The 24,522-nt window shown below is 38.6% G+C and overlaps 1 protein-coding gene across 1 annotated transcript in view; it reads right to left on the minus strand.

Annotated features, from left to right (window-relative positions):
• macrod2 (mono-ADP ribosylhydrolase 2) overlaps positions 1-24,180 on the minus strand; it is a 493,575-nt gene extending 469,395 nt beyond the window's left edge. Inside the window, exons 1-3 of the mRNA XM_085478096.1 lie at positions 23,963-24,180; positions 16,864-16,965; positions 15,045-15,158 (exon numbers count right to left, since the gene is read on the minus strand). Coding sequence (XP_085334222.1) covers positions 15,045-15,158; positions 16,864-16,965; positions 23,963-23,999 — 253 coding nt within the window. The 5' untranslated portion in view covers positions 24,000-24,180. The remainder of the gene's footprint in view (positions 1-15,044; positions 15,159-16,863; positions 16,966-23,962) is intronic.
• Positions 24,181-24,522: the final 342 nt, after the last annotated feature.

The raw sequence follows: 24,522 nt of genomic DNA on the forward strand, positions 1-24,522 counted from the left end.
AATGACACAAAATCCATCCTCTATCTCTGGTTTTTCACACTGTAAAATGCCACAAAGGCATCTCACAGAAGAGTCAGAAAGTCTGTCTGTTACCATGTTTTCTCATTGAAATAACTTTCAGGTTAAATTAATAAATGGTTATTATTTACAAATCTCTTTACCTTGAAGCTAAATATTGTTTTTTTTTTATTACTGGCCAAAAAAAGAGTAAAGCGGAAGTGATAGTAATACTAGTAGTAGTCCAAAGGTCTTAGAGTGGATTTTTTTAACATAATAGGAAGAAGGGAGGAGAATGGAAGTCAATTTACAAATCCCCCCACCCCTGATTTCTCACAGCTTTAAGCTGTCTATAAGCTGTATTTTTTAAGTATACCATTTATTTCTGCTTACAGTGGAACGCACGCTTGTTTTTCATGACATGTGCAGGAGCACAAATCTTAATACTTAGTTCCACTTGTTACAAAGCTGGGATTACTTTTTTTTTTTTAATCAGAGACATTGTGACCTCAGCTTCTTGAACGCAACATTTTCCGTAGCTGAGCTTCCCTTTCCTCACACATGCTGCACTGGCATGCCTCTTCATTGATTTCAACAACAGAGGCAGCATTAATTGGACAGCAGTTATCTGGGGTGTCTTCTAAATGAAAATCTAACGCACACCTCGTTTCAGTGCTTTATTGCGTTGACATACTAATGTGTAATGTGAAACACATTTTCCAAAGCACTTATCTTACATTACCACATTCACAATATTATACAGTTTTACAGTGAAACCGAATACAGGTTGATTTATGTTTTAGATAAGGTTTAGAATTACTGAGGTACAGTATATGCACTGAGTTATTTCAGTACTTTAATAGGCAGATCTAATCTACTGCAGTGGAATACAAGAACAGTGGAAAAACATCTCGCTGAGACTTTTAATTGTCGGTTTATTTGACGGTGTGAGTTTCAGAGATCAGAGAGGTGCTGATTCAAATGGAGGATTTTTCCATTGTGCTGTTTTATCGGATTCAGATATACTGAGAAATGTTTGTTGTATTGTGTTCACATTCATTTACATACAATCAAATAATGGAAAACAATAGTAAATTAGTAGCACTGCAGTGATATCCTTTTGGATATCTGCAAATTTAAATCTGCAAACAACCGGACACCTATTGTTTTAACATTGTGCTACACGAGTGGACGCTACGCGTACAGCGAGAAGCAAAATGAGCTCTCGAAATATAATGATGCTATAAGGATTCATGACACTTTCATTTTACCACCGACACACACACACACTTTCTCTTTTAGTAAGTAGGAAACACATCAAGAAAAATAAAAAAAGACAAGAAAGATTTCAGATTTCACATTCGAGCTCAAAGGGTAGTCATCTTTAATATCTTCCTAAATATGTTTACCTGCTATGCAACCATTTACACCACCTTGCATCAGATGGCGAACTCTAAAGATTTAGCTCCCAAAAGCACAAGAAAGGTAAATGTTCTTCCCCGTGTTTGCATTGTTTCAGTTGTTATCCCCAAATGTGCAATTTCTCACTTATTCAGAGAGGGCCAGTGAGATGAGAGAAAGTGAGAAAACAGCATTATGTAGCATTATCACATTCAGTACTCTCCTAAACATAAACTGGCATACAACAGTAAAAGTAGAAATGCATTATGCAGCGGCTGTTTAATTACAAATTAAATGCCCCAGCTTTATCCATAAATGTGTAAAGAGCTAAGTAGTGATGTTTGTCCTTGTCTAAATGTATCATAATTATACTAACACTGAAGCCTGTCATGCAAAACTGCGCTGACTCTTGTATAAATGTATGTCAACTGTATTCAAACTAACAATTTTTTAGTTTTTTCATACACCAGTGTATGCATCACCTTCCCAACCCTGCAACTCTTTAGAGCTGCATTTCTCTGTAACCGACAGGAACAAAGTCACAAACAACAGATGCAAACAAGCAAGCTCATTACAGCAGAGCTCCAGCAAAAATGTTTTACTGAGGAAGCAGTAATCTTTACCGTGATCTTAAATGCTTAAATAGAAACACTGTTTTGTTATTTTCTTTTTAGGCTTGACAGTAACGTTTGTTGAGACGTAACTGAATGCGATCCCTCACTGACACTTATTTAGAATCAGAATCAGAATCAGAATCAGAATGGGTTTATTGCCAGATGTTGAGGTTTACAACATTAGGAAATTGCTGCGGTGCTTCAGTGCAGACAATAAGAATTAAAGTGCTATGTAGAAAGAAAGATATGTGCATGAGATATACATGAGATATATACATGAGAATAAGAATTATGAGTGCTACGTAGAAAGATATATACATGAGTGCAGGTGGTGATCAGTGCCAGACATGAAATGATGCAGTGACACAGCGTAGGGTCACTGCATCATATCTTTGTTGGCAGCCACATACCAAATTGTAAGGCTAGAAATATTTTCCACACGTGGAGTGATCAGAGTCACGTCTCAAAAAGTACAGTGTTTATGTAAAGGCTTGATTTCTGTGGTTTTGCTGCATACAGGCCATCTGGATTTCTATTCTAAAGAGATGTTGCGCAATTGAAACAGTAATCAAGTCTATTAGCCAAACTTCTTCCAGCCCTTTGGTCAGACAATTTGAATCCAACTTGTTTCCCCTATTGACATGGCATGTTTCATCTGTTACATGGTGCAGCCCCTTGGGGAATGCAGTGGCAGGAGGATGGCCATGTGGTACCTGATTATCCAGAATGCATGAAAAATTAAATCTGCTGAGAGTAGACAAAAGTCTCCTCTCGGTCTCCTCTCATTTCTTCTTATATGTATTATTTCCAGTTCTCTGCCTTCAGCTTTTCATTATACCTACGAGTACACAGCGGCTTAACATTTGTCTTAGTGAGAAAAGCTATGAAGAAAAAAAACCACACCAAAAAAACTCATGACTATGACAAACACTAGATTTTTTTATATCTCCCACATTCATCCTCATCAAATTTCCTGCTTGCAGATTAATCAACACCTGCTCGTGGCAGAAAAGGAGGCAAGAAAAGATAAAGAAGGATCACTTCCTTATTGGTCATATCAAACACAGAATTATGTGCAAACTGCTTATAAGCTGACCATTTATAACAGTCCGAGTTTCACCAACTTGAGATATAATTAGCTGTAGCACAACACAATAATGCTGTAACTGAGCTGAGATCTTGCTGCTATGCAGACAAGGTAAAATATCTTTTTATGTTTTATGCCGTCTCTTATTTCCATACATGCATCTACTCGTCTGTAACTTATATAAGATGCTGTTTTTTGACCTGGCGGGTTATGCAGTGGAAAACAAAACCCAGTGCCATCTGCAGTATTGTGAATTCAGCTGCACACAGCATAGCCTTTGCCTTTTGGAAACCTTAATCTGCTTTGTTTGTGCATGGTTGGGGGGGGGGGGGGGGGGGGGGAGAACTAAGTTTCTATTAAAAGAGATAAAATTATTTCTATAGCTTCAAAGGCCAACCAAATTGAAGCCCCTTACTTGAGTGGGTTTCACTAAAGCCACTTATTTGTCCATTTCATCATTCTAATGACAGAAGCTATCATCCCATTATAGCTGCACAGCTGAGTGAGGTTAAACAAATGCAGTTTGTCTGAGGTCACACTACCTCCAAGTCAGGTCTCGCCGCTCCCCCAGGTACATCACAACAAATCATCAGCTTGCCTATAACTACTTTATATATGCAACCCTGTGAACCCAGCTCCATTAACCCCCTTTCCACTTACTGGCACTTAAGGAACAAGTATTCTCGTTCCAGTCTCTCTTTTTCTCCTCTTTTCAAAAATTCTTTCTCATGCATCACACTTTTATGAGTATAATATCCAATCTCATGGCCTACCCGGTCAATCTAAAATCACTTTGTTCCTCCGGGGAGTTTGTAAGACGGCATGACATGTCAGGCATCTGACTGAAAAATTTCAATATCCATGGGCTTGTTACAATAACTGCTGTCTTAAATGGCCAACTGAAGAAATAAATCCTTGCAGTATGGAGTACCTCCTAAAACAGCATGGAATGAATAGGGTTGTGATCATTCTGTCATAAGTGAGCCCAAATGGGTTCCAGTTTGGGAAAACTGATGCAGTTCATTAGTTCTTATTGTTTGCAGCCTACTTACATCAAACACTGACTTGTAAACTGTAAGGCCTTTCAAAATAATAACTCAATCACGCCTAATAAAATCATATCTCCGGGACATTTCATATAAAGCTTACCGTTCATCATAACCAACAGAACATCGCCTCGCGTCTAGTACCAGTCCACTGAACAAAGGTCTTTGTATATAATGAGTCCACATTCTCTAAGCCCTACAGTAACCATACAATCACTCGTGTCAACAGAGAGGAAATCCATTTCATCAGGATGTCCAGTCAGTGCTTCATTATCATACGCAAGGGCAACATCCGTACAGCCGTGTAGCCCCTGAGAGCATCTGCTGATCGTCTGCCGATCGCTGCACTTCCAAAGAGTGCGTTTCATTATAAATGGCAAAAAGATGAAGCGAACTCAATTAAAACATCATCACAGGTCAGTTCGTTACAATGACAAATTTAATCAGAAGTGCTTTCCAAAACCACAACATAATGCTGTGACGTTAATGTGTTCTTCTTCTTCTTCCTCCTCTTATTATCATTATTCTTATGATTCTTCTTCTTCTTCAGCTTCAAAGCGCATAAAAGTTATGTTGTTCTGAGCGCATGCTTTATTTGTTTCAATCTCAGCTGTTGTTTTTATGAACCAGGTTCATTATGGGAGATCGAAAGAGTCTCTCTCATACCTTGGGTGATTTTTTACGATAATGTGAGTATTTTCTGGTTCAGTGGTATTAGTGCTGCTATAAAACATAATTTGGTGAAGAGGGAAAAAAAAGAAAAAGAACACGCTATAAAAATCTCCAACATAATAGGGCCTCTCATTTAAACAGACTGATGATGGCTGGCTGACATCTTATGTCGCAATGCAATCTGCTAAACCAATAATGTTTACTATTACTACTACTACTACTACCATTGCTGCTGCTGCTCGTATAGGAAATGAGACAAAACAAACTGCAGGTTACAGCTGAGCAAAAACTACCTGTAACACGAAAGAAAGTAATGTGAACATCAGAATTATTCTACTTAGAAACCCAGAGGCTTATTCTGAGAATTATCACTGTTATTACATACATTGCTACAGTGCAAGAAATTATGCTTCTTTTTTTTTTAAATATACTTTTCCGTGAACTGGAAGTGTTTACTCCCATCTGTAACAGTTTAGTTAGCGGCAAGAAGAACTTACTAATGCGCTTCTGGAAATGTAACAGCATCATATTCCTCTGAGAGATATCTCTCAAGTAAAACTTTTTAAAGGCAGAGTAAAACAACAGTTATTTTGAAACGCATTCAAAATGGCCAGCTGAGAGCTACTTTTATGAATGCGGCCCCCCTCCCCGATTCCTCAGAAAAAACATGCAAACTCACAAACACTCACAAATATTGAATGAACTGCCCTCGGTTATGAATTGCATTCTCATTTAAAGCTGCTCGGAAAGCATCAGTCTTTCATTTGACTTGCTTAGAGGTCCTCTATACCAGCCTTTTTTTCTGTTTAGTAAACAGAAAAATGGTGAAGAGGATATAATTTCACGAATACATGAAGTTGTGATTTCCTGGAGTCTAAAGAGTGATTTAGTCACTCAGTAACGCTGCATGTGATTGTTTTATTTGTGGTATTTTATTATGCTGTATAGCATGATTCTTTCTTATTGCTTCCCCTCTGAAGAAACTGAGACTGTGAAGCCCAAGCATAAAATTATAAAACGGAGTGTCTGGAGGAACTTTATATTCCTTTACTTACTTGTAACATTATGTTGCTCATTACCTGGACCATTACCATTACCTAGCCATTATACATAGAAAGCCATTATAGAAAAACCGTGCCACTGCCGGCCTGTAACCAAGTAGCTCATCAGTATTTCTGCTAAGGTGCACACTTTTCTGGGCTGGCTGTGTACATGCTGTGCATTTGTTTGTTTCTGCAAAGGTTTCCAGCATTTTCAGGCGTACATATTAACTGAGACAAAATGAAACAAAGAAAATGAGGAAACTACAAAAAATATAAAAACAAAGAGAGAATGATTTGATGTTCAAAGACAGGTAGCGAGAATACCAGTGAATCGCCTGCTAATGACAAAGCAGAGCACACTGCCTTGGGATTGTGCAGGGAAACAGCCAGCAATCAGAGGATGATTTCTCCAACCCTCTCCTTTCACCCTTGCTCCACTCTACCAGTAAAGAGCTAGTCTCACCCAGCATCTCTCCACATTCTCTTATAGATACAAGAACTCACTCTCTCTCCCGTGCATTCAGCTACACACATGCTGCTTTTTTCACATCTCCACCGCTTCCACACGGACGTGCACAGACACACTCTCGCTTCTTCGGTGTTAACGTAGTCCAACAGCTGAAACCTTGTACCGAGCACCAAAATCCACATCTGTTTTGTAAAGGGTTTTATTTTGTTCTAAAATAGTGCTTCTGTTTCCAAAAACAGCACGATTATGGGCATATTTCTCTCCTGCTGCAGATGCCGAAAATGTGTAGGATGGAATTTCCAGTTGTCACCGCAGACATTTCTAAAGAAACATCTGTGAAAGCAAGGCAAAAAAGGGGGGTTTATCTATGTGAAATGCAGAACCAGCTCAGTCATCCCACTTCTCAAACTAACTCTGCTATCAAAAGATGTGAGTGATACTTGAATGGATCCACAGTGCCCCCTACAGGTCGATAGACAGATAAGCTCCATGAGTACTCTATCCATTCTTCTGGTGGTCTGTTTCAATGTTACCGGTTACACTGAACTTTGTGCTGCTAAAAATGAGTCAGTTCATCCACTTGAGAGGCTCATATCCTTACCCCACATAAACACACACAGCAGGCAGTCTTTCTCACAGTGTATGCTTGAGGATAGGATATGAGTCATTTGTAACCATCGTGTTCTACCTAGCCACTTAAAAAGCACAGCATTTGGTTTTTATGAAAACACTTAAAGTACTTTTTTATTTTTAACAAAAAATAAAAATGGCAATTAATTATTTTTTTTACTAGATAAGTGCCTTGCTGTACTCAGTAAGTGACCTCTACTGTTATTACTATTTTTCAAAGATCTTCAATTTTCATGGTCCTATCAGCCCCTGTCGATTAATCCTAGGCCTGGTGGGCAAAATCTGGCATGTGTGCAGCAAAAGGCATAAGGTACTGTGAGAGGTTTGTTTCATGAGAGCCAGGAACAGAGACGACAGATTAGGAAGAAAGGCGAGAAAGCAAACAACAAGCAAGCAACATTTCTGACCTACAATGACTTTCAGTGAAGTTTCCTCTCCACTGGGGAGATGAGTGTAGGCCTGACCTGAATGACAGGTCTCCTCATGAGCACTGGCAACTGTCTCAAAAAATCCCATCCACACTTTCACGGTCTTCGCTTTGTGCGGATATGTGCGGCTTTTATGTTTTCAAGTGTGGATGGGTCACAAAATGTATGACTGGGAACAAAGGGTAGGCTCATTCTCCCAAATGCTCAATACGGTCATAGACCATTAGCGGTCCAAGCAATTGCAGACATTTCTCTAAGTGGGAGATGGACACACACTGACAGCACAGATTCCCATGATTACTTTCCATTAGCAACACCTCATGAAAAATGATTTCTATTTGGCCAGGTTGGCACACAGAGATCAGGTGAACAGCGATGATGAGCAAACACTGCTACAGAAGGGATGCACGGATCATCGCTGGATGCTAGCAGGGGAGAAATCGAGCTGAAATCGGGAGAAGGGGAAGCTCGTCAGCTGGTTTGTCGCCTCAGTTCACATTTACGACATTACGTTTACATTTATGACGTGAGGGAAAACCCTGTCCTTGTGCCGTACCTCACTCAGAGGTGATACGATTACCTGGACCTTTTAGTGCAGGGCCCGATGCAACCCACTCACCAGAGTCATTTCACTGTTCATCAGAGCAGCAAGTTCTCTCAGCCAGAGGCATTGATTTTCATTCTTGGTGTGATAGCACAACAATCACAAGTTTGTTCAAGAAGTTACCACCCTTCTGCCATGGTTTCCTATGTACTGTGCATGTGTGTGTGTGCACTTGCACCATTATAGAATCATATGGTGGAGAATGTCTTCCATTCTGGGGTCTAAAATCTAGTCCTTAAACATAAATCATTACATTTACATCAAGATAAAGTTGAGGTTCAATCAGGCAAGTAGTAGTTATCATTATGATTTGTGCCTAGGAAACAGATGTAGGCCAAAAAGCCTCTGAAGTGCCTTAAAGACAGGCTGCAAATGTGTGTTTGGTTGTGAGTGTGCACAAGCATGTGCGTGCGTCAACAAACAGAGAATGAGAGACCTCCAATTGCAGTCATATTGCTGTGAGCATGGCTGCATCACTCAGGGAGGTTATGGCACAGGGTGTGAATCTGCAGAGAGACAGATAGGCCTATTGAGCAAGACTCTCCAGGGGCTGAGTGTGCTGTGCAGCACATCCATGGCCTGACACCAAATCTAATGAAGAGTCTACGCTGACAAGATCTATCAACAGCAGGAAACAAAACCAGATACCTCAGGCTTTATCAGTCACAGGAAAATGCTAAAGTAAAAGGTGAATAGTACATTTCACACCAGTGTTTGGCATGTTATGCCACAGTCAGGTATCCATACTGGTTTATAAGCTGGGACAAACTATTCGATATAAGAGGGGAAAAAATCCTCCCTTTGATAAAAGTGATGTTGAGTCTCCGCAATATATTAGTTGCAGTAAAAGAAGGAGTTCATGAAGCGGAAAAGAAGAATATGTAGACATATATTACAACCAGATCTTTAAAGGCACCCTAGCTGGGAAGAGCAACAGTGAAATGTCTGTCATTTTATCGTCTATCTACAGACTGAGAATTCAGCAAGAGAATAAAGAGGCCACCATTTTATTCTGGAAAGTCGCTTTCTTTGTTGGCTAAAATATTATCAGAGCATTCAGAGTCATTCCCCAATAAATAAGGCTGTGGTCTCCATTAAAGCTTCTGCCCCAGAGAAGGACATAATATTCTCTGGACATTACACACCATTATTGCGCATTGTTGCAGTGCTGCTGCAGCTACTGAGGTTTTCAATAAATGGGGGAAGGACAAGCCTGAACCACGACTGTCTTTACTCTTTAAAATACAAACGTACATATCCTCGCCTGCGGCAGCTGAATTTCCTATCATGACAATAATGTCAGATGATTCAAATTTTGCAAATGTTACTATTTGTCATTTTCATGCATTTATTTGCTGATTATCCAAATTTTAATTCAAATATAGGATAAAAAAGAAAAACACACACACACACACACACACACACACACACACACACACACACACACAAATGCTCAAAAAACATTATACAAGAAAGTGTTGTACCTCTAGACATTACTTTGCTCTCACCACAGAACAACATTGTATTCTATTCACTATTGACCACACCAGGACATGCAGGATTCTGTACCACAGATTATGAATGAATGACCGTGAAAGTAAACAACGCTGCCTTTGTGCTAAGCAAATCCCATAGGCGAACACTGTTTGAAGCGGTGGCATATCAAAAAGATATATAAAAGTCAATCTCTACTGGATCATGCTATTCTGCCCTCCGAGGGTCACTGCTCTCATCAAACCTGTGATGACTGCAGTACAAGTGGCCCCATACAACTGAATGCCAATTGAATTTCTTGAACTCATTTCAAACCATTCAGGTTTTTTATGGCATTCATAACTCGATTTTCTATGCACATTAAATTGGCTCCTGTAAAAAAATGATCCAATACAGAAAGATGGGAAGGTTTACAGCAGGTAATGGATTAGGAGTCAACCCCATATGCATAATTACCACAGTCATCATGATAAGAATGGTCCTTTTTACTTTGCACTGCTATCTTCGCTATCTCATTCTGAACTGAGAGGGCGGTGACACTCGTGTGAACTCCATCCAGAAAGACAAGAGCGGAAAAAAAAGAAGGCCGATATTTTCTTGTGTTTTCCATTTAAAACCAAAATAAATTATATACATAAAATTTAACACCCACTTTTAGTGAACCCTGTAATTTTCTATGAAGCAAGGCTTGATTAACTGTGATAGTTGTCTCTTTCCATTGATCATCCTGCTATCAATTTAACCATGGTCTACACAGTCTACTGTAGTCAGTGAATTAGCAATCAGAGAAATTGCTGGGTATGTTTTAAAAAAAAAACAAAAGATCATTCTACAGTTATTATACAAAAAAAAAAAGAAAAATGCACTAAGTACAAAAATTTGGGTAGCAAATCTTTATACTAATGGAATACACAGGATTAGAAATGTACAGGGCCCAAATCTGAGCAAATCCAGATTGTAGGATGTGTGTCTCTCAGTCATACACGAGCAAATGTGCCGTTCACGTCTGACATAACTCCCCATCCTCACCCTCGCCCTTTTGTCATGTTTACCTCCAAACCTTCAGTTTGTCATAGAATAAAACAAGTGAAAGAACTTAATTCATTTTTAGTCTTAAAAGATCTTCAAACATAGCCTGAATGCTATTATTGGAAAAACCTTATTTATCACCATTAGACGTAGTGATAAGCAATTGCATTGTAGTGACATAGCGGGCTATTGTCTTCAATTATTTTGACAGGAGTCTTCAATCTTATAATTAGTCATTCAGCCTCTTTGAAAGGAGAAAAGTAATCACTGTGCTCTTAGTTTCACTGCATGCACCAACAACAACATGAACAAGAGAAAGAAGATTAAAGAGTTGTCTGAGGAGATTGGGAAGAAAGAAAATACAAGCATATTCAAAAATAAGTCTAAAGAGCTTTGCTAGTTGTTAGTTATAAATCTTGAAAACACACATAAACAAGATGACAACAAAAAAATTGTATGGCTTCCAGTCACACCACATTTTGCTTTGCAAAAAAATACAAATAAATTGTATTTTATATAATTGTATTTTATATATATATATATATAGCGAGAGAGAGAGAGATAAAACCAGACTAGGGTTTGCTAAAATGCATGTTGTCAAGCCACAACACTTCTTAGGAAATATGTTCTTTGGACAGCTGTGGGCAGATGAAAGAAATGTTCACACAAGAAGAAAGAGAAACATTATGAACAAAAAAATCCCAATGAAATACACGGAGGAGGCCCAGTTATGTGATGCAGTTGGTTTCCAGAGTCAGGCACAAAGTGCTTTGAATCAGGGCAGCATAAAACTAGAGGACTAACAAAGCATCCTGGGATAAGAACATGAAAAACTCTAACAGAAAGTGAAGCAACATCGATGATATCATCCAGACAGGAGGACTGCATGGTACAGTGACGTAATTATATCCAATCATGCTTTGTGGCACTACTGAGCATGCCCAATTGATCTAACTTTTTATTTAAAAGGCAATAAAAAACGACCGATGTTCGAAAGCACAAGGTGCTTCCCGTCACAGAGACTGCTTAAATGGCTCATTAGGAACAGTGACTAAACCTTCAGCCTTGATTGAGATCTATGGGAACGATCAAATTATATCAAAACATTTGATACTTGTGATCATTTCAATATATAGGGAGAAACAGAGTAAAGGTCTTCCTCAGTTAAATAGAGGATGCCTGACTCTAAACACTTTCATCTGTTTCACTTTATTTTAGAAAACTGTGTGATTTTTATTTTTAACTGGTATGTCTGCATCTGTACCCATTCCTATCATTTTCATTATGTTTTCCGAGAGGACTGCAAGAAGCATGAGTGTGGTCTAACATCACTTTTACAGCAGGGTCATTCTATACTCTGGGCTAAGTCTCAACATCTGCTGGGACAAGATGCTGCAGCCTGACTCACCGTGTCATGTTATAGCCGCTCTGCCCTCTAACCCTGCACTTAACTGACACCACCTCCCACAGGTTCGCACACGGGTGACAGTTTAAGCGCCTCCTGTGCAACCTCCAGCTAAACAGAATTAGAGAAGAATTAAAAACTCAATGAGCCCAATAATTAAATTTTAATGGAGCACATAAAGCAACTTGACACCCTCTTAAAGCTATAGGCAGAAGCCATAACAGGTAACGGCAAGCTGGACATTTCTTATTTTATAAGCCGCATACTGCTGCTGTCGAGACAAAATCTTGTTGTAAAGTCTTTTCCCTAAGAAATGGATGAAAATGGAACATAATTAAAACAAATGTGTCAGCTTTAACAAGCTGATCGCTGCAATGAACCGCAAGAATTTTGCCACTGGTGATTCCAATGAGCCAAACCTGGAGAACACATTGCTAATGCAGTTTTAAAGTAATAGTTAAGGTATGCCATAATAAATAATGAGCTGTGTCTTCCATATCACATCACAGCCCAGCACAACAGGATATTAAACTGCCAAATAAATGAACCAAAGGACATAATTAGTAGCCTAAATAAATATGGGGTCACAAAGATGTATTCCTTCACACCAACCTCCACATATACCTACAATTTGCACTTGTAATATCTCAATTTATAAATCACGTTGGACCGTAGTGAGAAAAAATCATTCGGACTGTTTCTTAAGCTTGTGAGTAATACTTTCAAAAACTCCCACAATTCACACACAGCAGTCTGCTGGTGCCAAGCCCAAGTGAAAAACAGCATGAGAAAATGGAAGTACTGCAGGCCAGAGATTGGAACCATTGAATAGATGAAAGGCAAGAAGTTGAACAAGCTATCCAAAAGATCTTATCAGTGCATGTTGCTCAACATCCACAATGCCTGCTCAGAACTGTGTTAGTCACAAAAAATTTGGGCAAGATCCACACGACCAAGAGCATGTGCAGCCTAATCAACTAAATCGTTTGCCAGCAATATTTATATAGCACAATGTCATCCTGTAAAATGTTTTGTTACCAGTGACAAAAACATTGGCACTGGAACTTTCCATTTACATTAAAATTCCCATTCATAACAAACTACTGTGCAAAACTGCCCCACACTATAAACAAAACTGGACAGTAAAGTCCATCACTGTGTTCTTATCAGTGCTACCACCTGTACAAAGACGAGTGGCTTGACAGTATGAATGGAGGTACAGAGGTCCAAATGCTGAGACCTAAAAAATTATAAAAGGCTTCAGCAATTCATTTGACCTTTCGAGCACCTCTGACAGCCTGCTAACCAGAATCAATTGCCTCCTAGCCAGCATGTTGCTCAATCACAGCCTGGATGTCTGGCTGCATTAGCTGATGAAGTAAACAACCTTCCTCTGCTGCAATAGCATTAAACAGTGTAAAACAAAAACCTGCAACGTTGCATCCTGAACCTTATTTTCTCTTCTCGTGTGCCCTAAGCATCCAGCCACAAAGCACTGCTCATTTTATCCATAACCTAAATACTTCATTTTGAGGCCACAGACTTACATGTAACAAATTTAAACAGTAAAATTAGGTAAAATTGCAAAGAGAAGTTTCCTGACTTTCATACGAGTATGTGATATACAGTATGTTTATAGCATTATACTCAAAAAATATGTATGCAAAAATGCAGATTTTAAATAATTTGTTTACATGTCAATTTTACATGTTTTTTGTTTTACATGTTAAATTTAATGGCATCTGTTCAAATGAAACATACTTTCACTTTACAGCAGGCACGTTTTCCTTAATGATTAATAATTTAAACAAACGCACCTTTATTTTTTTAATATTTTGGCGGCATTTTATGCAACGTTATTGTGGCATGTTCATGAGGACAAGGAATCATTTTTGAGTGCAACAATTGATTATCTATATCAAAGTATGTATACAGAACAGAGATACTAGTTGTACAGATAAGTACCTCAATAAGCTTTCATTAATGTAAAAGAATAATCATTGTTTTTATCTTTTAGTAAAAGTTCAAAGTAACAAACTTTAATGTTGTGGTCATTTTCCTCACAATAGTATCAAACATAGTGTTGAATATTAATATTTTTCATATATTGTATCAAAATTAGTTGATTCTGTCACAACACCAAAGTAAATAACATGCAACAATAAAACTAGTGGAAGAATCTATTTGACCTCTATAATAATGCATGTGATACATTGTAGGTCAACATGCTGATGAACAGACACAACAGCCATGAGATTAAGGTTCATGTCAGTTGTACTCTTTTTACATAATGCTGACACCATGCCAACCTCATCAGCATGGCTTTTTACATAATACATTAAGTTCATTAGCCTCATCCGATGGAGCAGTCTGTTTTTCACATCTATTAATCTTGCATAAATTATAGGGCACTAATTTCACACAAGGTGAACACTGCCTAGTAGACTCTAATGAGAATATGAATGTATTTGCAAACACTTTGTGAGAAAAGAAAAGTTGTGAAACAACAGAAATCCAATATATACTATATTAATATTCTGCTCCTGCACAGTTATTGAGGTACCACAACTTTAAGCTGAAACATTCTCCTCTGGATCAGCTGTAGCAACAGGTAAAGCAATTCTTCCACACTTATAACTCTGTGTGTAGGTTGTGAACAGAATGCAGAATATTATATAACAGTGATGCAATAATGAGAAAAAACACACACTTCTGCTAACCTTTCTTCATCCTGGTTTTTCACTCACTTTGAAAGATGTTTATGTTGTTTCCCCCAACAGCAGCACTGAATAATCACTGACAGATCTGTGTCGCATCACTGACAAACCAGATAAACCTCACCAAAAGCAGCTGGTCGTGAACCCTTGTCTGTCACTTTCACGAGAAAGGCCATGAGCTGCAATTATAGTCTAAACAGCACTGTATTTTAACTTTCGGACAGTCAGATCAGCGAGAGCAGATGTGTACTTTAACATTTGTCTCAGTCATGCTGACCACTGTGTAATGCCATAACAACCAGTATTTCCCAAGTCTTAACAGCAGAGGGCAGCCAAGGACAACTTAACAGCCTTCAGGCATCAAACACCATCCACCTGTTCTAAAAGGTCAGAGAACAGAGTGCCTACCAGCATTGACTATGGCATCCACCTCCAAGACAGTAATATCTCCTTTGTAAAGAGATACTTTATCACTCAGCCCTCCTCCGCCTGTCACCTCCTTCCCATCTTCTTGGTCATCACCTGAAATAAGAAAACAAAGACTGTAAGGATCACTTTGTCAATGATTCCAGTGTCCTATACATCAATACTCACATTTTTATTCTATTTGTAGAAGCTGTCTAAAAATACTTGTGTGATGCAGTGTGTAGTATTGATTTTTGTTGTGAACCAGTTAAGTACAGTGGACAAGCAAGACAAGTTCACTTATAACCATTCCACAGTGTCTATTAATAGTAAAAATCAACAGCTTTCTTTGATGCAGAGTTTTTTGTCATAATCAATTTAAAAGCCTGTGTTGGTTTTTATTAGCAATGAGTTTTGCTTCTTGCTTCACATACAGCATACACAGTCACATACTGAATGACAGGTCGATTTATAATATTAACATATTAAGCCTTCCATTAACTCTTATCTTCAACTTTAAAATGACTTTTTTTTTACATAACAAATGGCTTATTTTTTTAAATGTGCCATTTAAAGGTAGCTTCATACGTTAAGAAAATATAATTCAGCTTTCTGAATCTAAATGAGTTCTGCTTATTATTTCTGACACTATTACAGGGTAATCACGCTGTTTCACAATTAAAAAATTATTTTTCATAATCTTTCACTTGCTTCTCTATTTTACATCATATTTTGATATGTTTTGTGAATTGTAATGTTAATTAAATACACTAATTCCAACTTTAAATCAATACAATTCCTGTCCAAGTAACTGAATATAGGAAAATACACTTCACTGGACAATTTTTAAGGGAAACCTGTTTAACTGTTTGTTAATGTAACTATCTTATTAGCCACTCAGAAACTAGATAAAATTCCCCATGTAGAGATGGTTGAGACAACCTGCTAAAGTTAAAACTGAGCATCAGGATGGGAAAGACTCTGAACAGAATCTTACAAAAACCCTAGACAAATTTTTAAGCAGCAGCAGAAGACCACACCGGTTGCCACTTCTGTCAGCTAAGAACAGGGAATTAAGCCAAAAGAGCTGGTTAAACATGTGATGATCACCCACTAAACTGCATTTGATTAGCAGTCGCTGGCTGATCCTTACTCTCTCAATTGCTATGGAAGCAATAAAGGTGTGCTACAATGCATTTCCATTTTGGCATCCTTCTTACTCACAGCTGTAACCCCACCATTTCACTTTACCTTTTTGGCCAGATGAAGAAACCATTCACACCCTTTTAGCAACAATTTTTTTTAAAGGAAAGGGGTCTGTGACATCACTATTTTGCAACAAGTTCTTGCACAACGTTGTCTTTCTGCCTCTGCTCTGTTCAGCAAGTGACAGAGCACCAAAGTTTCAGCTATCAATAAAGAGCAGTAGTCCACAGTTTGAGATAAAAGACTAAGTAACATACTGTTGTTTACAAATGTCTCTTTCAATTGATTAATGTTCATGTAGCACAGCCATTGTCTAGGGTTAATTTTGTTACAGCTATATAATCCAACACCAGTTTCTCATTTAGGTTTTGAAATGGGCAACAAATAAAAAAAGATAGATAATACATATATTTTAGATAAGTGAAATTATGAAAATACATCTGTTCAGCTTAAATTTTTAGCTTAAATTAATTGTACTTATGCTGGCGCAGCTTTTCTGACAAACAGCACTCCTGGTTTCTGATTGACCTGTAAAAAATACCACAATGTGTACGACCACACACTTAGAAACACTTCAAACACTTCAGCATCCCAAATGGCACACTCCCTCACTTACATCTGTTTTTCTCTCTCCAGGTTAGTATCTTGTCCAGAGAAATGAAATCTTGACGACGATACTCCTTGCGCCTGTCATCCAAACTTAGATGGAGCAGTCTCTCTGTGAAGACAAGTTGCATACACGTGACAGAAAATAAAAACAGTTTTACTAAAAAAAAAAACTGATAAAAACAGGCCAAAAATGTAGTCCTTGCACAAATAGGTGCTGTACTGATTTATGTTAAAAATCACAAACATCCTTCCTTCACTTTAACTTAATATAGTTTTTTTTCTTCTCTTAACCAAAGTCATAGAAAAGTGCTCTTGCTTTACTGAAGGCCCCCACCCATATCAGTAATAGTTTCAGGCCTTGATGCGAATGTGGAACTTCCCCTCCACAAGTTAGTTGGACCTGTCATGAGACAGACCCTTCATCAGTAGCATTGTGATGGAGGTTGTTTAGCCATCGCTTATGGCTTTAAACTGGCAGCTGTGGACACCACACGCCTGTCAGACAAGCATTATTTTAGTGCAGGCTTCGTGCATGAATCCAAGCTTTTAGTCCTCCCTGTTCAAAGCTCTGTGTTGCTTTTTCTCTGCACAAACTCCTATACGACTTACAGGTCATTGAAAATACAGTCAAGGTGTATAAATATTTGAAAAGTTAAACAATTTTTGTAATTTTGCCTCTGTACTCAACCACAGTGAACTTTCAATTGAACTGAACTTAATATATTGCCCCAGAACCCGATGATCTTCTAGAGAAAACCCGAAAAATCAGACAGTCCTCTGTGAGCAAGCACTTCATAGTGATAGTGGTAAGGAAGAAACCTCTGGCAGAAGCAGGCTCAAAGAGGGCCAGCCTTCTGCTGTGACCCGTTAGCGGTGAGGGGAGGAAGCAAGGAGTAGAGGGAGAAAAGAAAGTGAAAGTAAAAGGAACTAAAAATGGAAAAAATGTTCAGTGCAAGAGGGAGAAATACGGTGTCTCTTTATCGCCCCTGTTAGTACTCTAATGCAGTGTTCTGGAGCAACTTTTCAGAGTGTTTTTAGAGTGACCTGATAATAATCAAGTACAACAGATCAGTCTCATAGTAATAAATCTCATCTGGCTATATTGATAAATAAAGCTGGAGATCATCTACAAAGCAAAATGATTTACATAAACAATATGGAGTCTGTCAGATAGATACGACTCAAACAACTGCAACTCATTTTCTTTATACCAACAGTGGCTGCAAGTTCAAACAAACCATTCCTCTGCAGGGGATCAACAACCTGTTTTACAACTACTCATTCAAGAATTTTTCAAAATAAAATGAAAGGTATAAATCCTGCCTGAGCCAAGTAGCAACTCATGTGGTTTAATTACAACCACCTTAAAAGCCTGTGATATGTAGCCTGTTAATAAAGATAAACTGATCGTATTAAAAAAACAATGGTTAAACTTCTTTGAACAGTGTTGTTGGAATGGGGTACATTAGACCCATCAATAGTCTTGTAGGAACTGAGTCTAATCGACCCTATTCCTGTAAGACTGTTGATGGTTTGGAGCTAGTAAACACATGAAGTTAAACTTTAAAGATCAATATGAGAGAAAGAGCCTAAATATATATCAGCATTTATTAAAGTTGCTTTTCTTCATGTTAGCTCTGTGGGTCAACTCGGAATATCTTTTTCCTGTAATGGTTATCATTTTCTTTGTAAAGAAAATACATTAATGAAATCAATAGAAACTCTGAAAAAGAGCAAGAAACAAAAAGGAAAACAGTTTTTTTGTGTTTTTCACTTTCAAATGAATTAGAACTTTTCTAGATCTTTGCACTTTGGCTTATCAGCTGCTTGATTAAACTAAGCTAGCGTGAAAGATTGCTCCTCCTCCTCAGCCTGTGCTTCTGACAGTTAGTATGACTTAAGCGTGCTGATTAATTTAAACTAACATATTTATCCTGCTGCAGCCGGGCTTCTGTAGGGGAAATAAATCAATAATGTTGATCAATTAATTAATAAATCATTTACTAACAGAGATTTAGAAGAGAAAAGCTTAATGTTCAACAGTCTACATTTAATTAATTTACTCCTTGATGTGGTCGAGAGAGTTATATTAATGATTTTTTTGTGAATTTTTATATTTACATTATTTTTTGCTGATTTTTGGTTTGTTCTTTGTTGGTCTCACAGGAAATTTATACAATTTAGATTTCTAGAATTGCAACCTGCTCCATCCAAAGTGAGATGAAGTCACCTCTTCTAATAACACCAGAAGTTTTCCAGTTATCTATAAAGTTTAAATTAAATTATACGTTTTAAATCAGGCAAGCAAAATGTGATCAAAGTTCAGATTTCAGCTTTAATATGAAGGGTTTAACACAATTTTTTTGCATTAAATCTTTAGGAAATACAACAGTTTTTTTACACAATCCCCCCATTTTTAGAGACTCAAAATTAACTGGACCAACTAACATCATTTTAAGCAGAAGGATTGTTTTTAATACCTGAATGAAAATCCTTTGCAGCCAGTGAGTGAAATACAGAACCCATCAATAAATACTAACTATATCTACACTGTCCTGCCCTTTGTCTGTCAAGAAACTATTTCAAAGAACTTACTTCTTAAAATCTCACTACATTTAAACTCATACTAGGCGCTATCTAATCAATGTACAGGAAATCTCAGTGCTTTGTGCTGCTTATGTGTTTGTTTTTAAAACAACCTACATTATAATTGTCTAATATCAAATAACTTCTGCTGCTTTTCTGCTCTGACTGCAACAGAGCCTTTGCTTGCTACTGGTTGACAGCATTGAGCTGTTGTGCAAAAGCAAAAGCAAATCATCCTAATTATGTGCTACTGTGAAATCATTGCCAGATAAGTAGCCTAGTTTACACTGTGTACTTTGAAATCACCTCTGTAACAGATCAAATAAAATGCATGTCATATCAACCTTGTATTGTTTCTTTTTAAATGGCACTATGGGTTATGAGACTGTTGCACAAATAAAAGCCTACATATTCAGGGAAAAAGAGATGACTATGTTCTGGTCAGAAATGTAAGCTTCTTTGGATCATCGTTACACAGAATATCACAGGAGGTCAGGCTTACATTGAAGGCCTTGCAGCAATAGGGGATATCTGTTGTATCCCTGATGTATTCTCTCTCCCTCTTGCCCACTGCTGTTACTCCTAAAATAGCTATTATTCTACATGGATGAATAAAAAGGCAGTTCTGGAGTTGAACACAGAAAGGCTCTCTGGACTACAGTGAAGCACTTTGTTGCTGTCCTTTGCAGAATCCCAAAGATTGGGTTAGAGGTCATGAGATTATTTCACATAGTATCATATCAATCAAACGGCCTGAATAGTTTTCTAAACTCCTGGCTGAAAGGGCAAGTCACCTGTGCTGCACACATATAACATATATCACAAGTACCGTAATTGTCGGGCTAAAAGCCGCTACTTTTTGCACAAGCTTTGAACCCTGCGGCTTTTAGTCAGGTGCGGCTTTTCTATGGATTGTCCATGATTTTTGTCATATCGTAAGACGATTTGTTTTGTTTGTTCCGCTGTTGTACGGCACTACGTTGCCTGGCAGAAGGGCATGTGATCAGACACACAGTATCGGGGTTCAAGAGTGGTGGTCACATGTCCATCCGCCAGGCAACATAGTGCCACACAAGTAGCGTGAAAAACAAACTTCAAAGTAGCGCTACGCGTTCAGCGGGAGGCGTGGATGACGAGCGGCGATAAACTTGCAAAAAGCAAGTTATGCTCAACTCCACCGGTGGAATCTGACAGCGTGGAAAAGTGCGAAAACATCCATGATCACCAACGGATTTCGAAGGGCTGGACTGCTGCATGATGGAGAGGAGGACACCGCCACGGCCCTTCTGAGGGTGTTCGACTCTGACACTGACAACGAGGATTTCTTTGGTTTTGAAAGTGACAACGAAGGAAAGGAGCTGAGAGTGGATGACGAAGCCATCCTGAGCCTGTTCGTATCCGACACTGGAGAAGAGGACTTTGGTGGTTTTAGTGCGCAGGAAGATGGTGGTGAATGACTGACTTTTCTTCTTGTTAAAGCCATGTCACTGCACCTGAGCCGAATCTATTTTTCTGGTGTGCTGTAGGTTATTGTTATGTACTACATTTGTTACTCATTTATGAAGCACAGCACATGTTTCGTAATATGTACCCTTAACTTGTTTTTCAAAATATTAATAAAAGGGCTGTGTCTCCAAACAGCCATCTCTTTCCTGACAATTCGCTTTGTGCATATTCTCTTACATATGATAAGTCAACATTGAAACACCTGCGGCTTTTAGTCAGGTGCGGCTAATGTATGTACAAAACAGGATTTTCCCCTGATTTTAGCTTGTGCGGCTAATATTCAGGTGCGCTTTGTAGTCCGGGAAGTACGGTAGATCAATGAGTTTTGGGCAATTTCTCTAATTTTGCCTCCAGTGGTTTTAAAAGGTGTGATTGAAAACTTTCAACTTTGTTGAAGGTGTTTAACAAAAAACCTTTAACATATTTCATTTTTATGCATATGGCCTCATTTTCAGAGGTTCAAAACTGATGGGACAAACTGACATAATTTGAAATATAATGACTGGTTTAAATACTTCAAGACAATCGCCATAACTAGATACTGTGTTTCCTTCCTTGCGCTTCACTAACTGAAAAGCTTGCTCTACTGAGTTGAGACCAGGTGACTGGCTTGGCAGTTGTAGAATATTTGCCTTGAAAAGCTCTTCCATGGCTTTTTCAGTATGCTTTGGTTCATTTTGCACACTGAAGTGCTGTCCGATCAGCCCTGCGGCATTTAGCTGAACCTAAGCGGAGAGTATAGCCCACTACGCTTCAGAATTCATCCCTCTGTTTCTATCAGCCATCACATCATCAACACTAGGCCCATTAGGCAAATGGCAACCACACATGCCCGTGACATAACATTGCCTCGTTTATGTTCAATGGATAATGTTTTATGCTTTGGATCAGGGTTAGGGTTATGCATTTGGAGCAGATCCTTTCATTCTCCAGACTTTTCTCTTCCAATCAATCAGAGCTGTGCAGGCTCTTTTAGATATTTGCTGCCAAACTCTTCATGAGTGTAACCAATGGTAATGATACACCAACCTCCTTGAAAGTGTTTTTGCTAGATGCTGTGAAGCGTTTTTCTTAACTAAGAGAAGAATTCATCTACTTAGTCTTCTGTGGTCTCGCAGACCTTTTGGTATGGCTGAGCTAGTGTTTTCATTCTTTTTGATTGATCTGGCCACTCAAAAAGTTTTTACTGTCTCTCTGATAGGTTTATTTTTTGGGTTTTCAGCCTAATGATGGCCTCCCTCACTCCCGCTGACATCACTTTGGACATCACATTTAGAGTTCCAGTGAAAAGTTACCATATTCAAGTTCAGCATTTGGAATAATCTCCAGATCTTTTATCTGGAATAATAAGCAAACTGACTTCATCTAACCATGAAACATTTTGTCAGCCAGTTGTCCAATTACTTTTGAGCCATTGGAAACAGTATTTCCTCAATAGTTAATGCAAAAAATTATGCAAAGCCCCTTGAATTAAAGTTCAAAGTGTGAATTTTAAATTCATATTGACTGTTTGATTTAAATTCCAGTGTCGTGGCGTACAGAGGCAAAACTACAAAAACTGGCATTATCCAAGTACCTGCAGCCTGAACAGCATATGCTGTCTTTTTATTCATGAATATTCTCGGTTATGTTTCTATATGTTGTTCATTCTTTTTCATAAATCTTCCTAGTTTTACTACAGTCAGAATTCTGGTAAATGTGGCAAATCAGATTTTCAACCGCTTCAGAAATAAGGCTGATCTTTCCAGAGAAACTAAAAGTGTCAAAATGAGGGAAATTATTTCATCTTTGGTGTTATTACATAGCGGGATTTCCCAAAGCCTAGAGACTCGCCCAAGTCAAGGAGCATTTTAAGAAATAAGAATGTTAATATCCTTAAGTTTAAAGGGTTTTTCTTTCTTTCATGTTTTGACTTACCATGATCTCCTATTAAAGGGATTTGACGTAGATTAACAATAGTACTTACATTGATATTCATTTTGTGGTGCTTCCTGCTCAAACTGGAAGCATTTATAGAAACATCCTTTAGACACAGACTGAACCATAAAACAAATGCATAATTCAAATTGACAACCAAAATAATGCAAAACAAAAAACAAAAACATCGTTTCATTTACTGAATGAGCTAGATCAGATAAGGAAATTTGCCCCCAATGTGACATTATGTAGCACTGCTTCTCTCTATAAGCATGTCATAGCAGGGAAAATACATGTGCAATCGACATGCATAATTGTGGCTGCAGTCTAGTTGCTGTTTGCTCGTTTTTAAGGTGGCAGAAACGCAATGCAACCAGTGACTGCCACACTAACCACAGCTGCTAAGCCAAAAGAAAGAAGTTTACCCCGAAAAAGCTCTGCTGTGAGTTACAAAGCTACAACTCACAAGTAAACTTCACAAAGTGCTGAAGTCTCCCTTACTGCCTCTGCCTCTGTCAGACAACAGGTCTGTCCTGTATGTCAAAGAGAAAAGTTTCACAATAACCTGCTATCGTTGTATGCTTCAAACTGTGGTCGGCTTTAAGAATAAGTGCACGGTTTATATTAATGCACGCTAATTCCTAAGAGAGCTGTATACCTACAAGGGCATTCAGTTGCAGAGAATGCTGTTTGCAACTCAGCGAACTGCTGCTGCTGCTGCATCATACAGGTGGGAGACGGGAACTGTTAGTTGGGGGTGGTGGGGTACTCTGACAGGTACGTGAAGACTCGAGAAAGATCTGTGAGCACCTTAAATGTAAGCTAATAAGCAAGCACTGTGTCGGCAGCGTTGTTGCGAATGTCAAACACACATTACGGCGGCACAAACAGGAGGCGGAACATCATTACAACATCTGTACAGTCCGCCCTGTGGGATTATCAAGCAGTCTAGGAAACAAGTAGGCTACTACTGCAGCACACGGACAAGACGGAAAGAGTGTCTGTCAGTCTTCTGGCGTGGTAAAGATTCACGCCGTCTGCCATGGAGATGATGATAGCCTCATTCCACCTCCCCCCCTTTCCAAAACAAGCCTTACCTTTTTCAGTCTTCCAGTCCTTTTTCTTTTTGCTCATGCTGCCGGAATGATTAGACTTCGAATGGTTGTTTTTTGACTGTGGCAACCCCAGGCTCACAGTGAATAGAGTTCCGAGAGAAAAAAAAAACCTGGAAGCTAAAGTGAAACAGCCTCTGGACGGTTGTCTCACCTGTGAAGCTGTCAAATTTCTATGGACCTCAGTCGGCTCAACCTACCGTGACTGCGCCGTAAAATTTTCTGTGTACTCGTCCTGGGCAAGTGATTGGAGCGCGGGAAAGGGGAAGTAGGCGTGCGATTGGTCCGGCTGATCCGTCAATCACGTAAGGTTCACGCACGGAGAAGGCAGGGTAGGTTGTTTCCGGCGGTTCACCCTCCTGGCGTGTGAGGCGGTAGTCTAGTTACAGCCACACTGCAAAGAGTGCAGTTTACTTTCAGTTACTGCAAGCAAACAGTCCTGCAACTTTGTACCTGAAATATGCATTTGTTTTTATTATTAATAATAATAATTACGGTAGTTCGAAATTAATTTCTGAACACACTCCGGAAACAAACGGAGTAGC

Source organism: Copadichromis virginalis, linkage group LG13 (genome assembly GCF_057382275.1).
Source record: "Copadichromis virginalis isolate Kocher_CV1m ecotype Utaka linkage group LG13, C_Virginalis_male_GT1.1, whole genome shotgun sequence".
NCBI lineage: Eukaryota > Metazoa > Chordata > Actinopteri > Cichliformes > Cichlidae > Copadichromis > Copadichromis virginalis.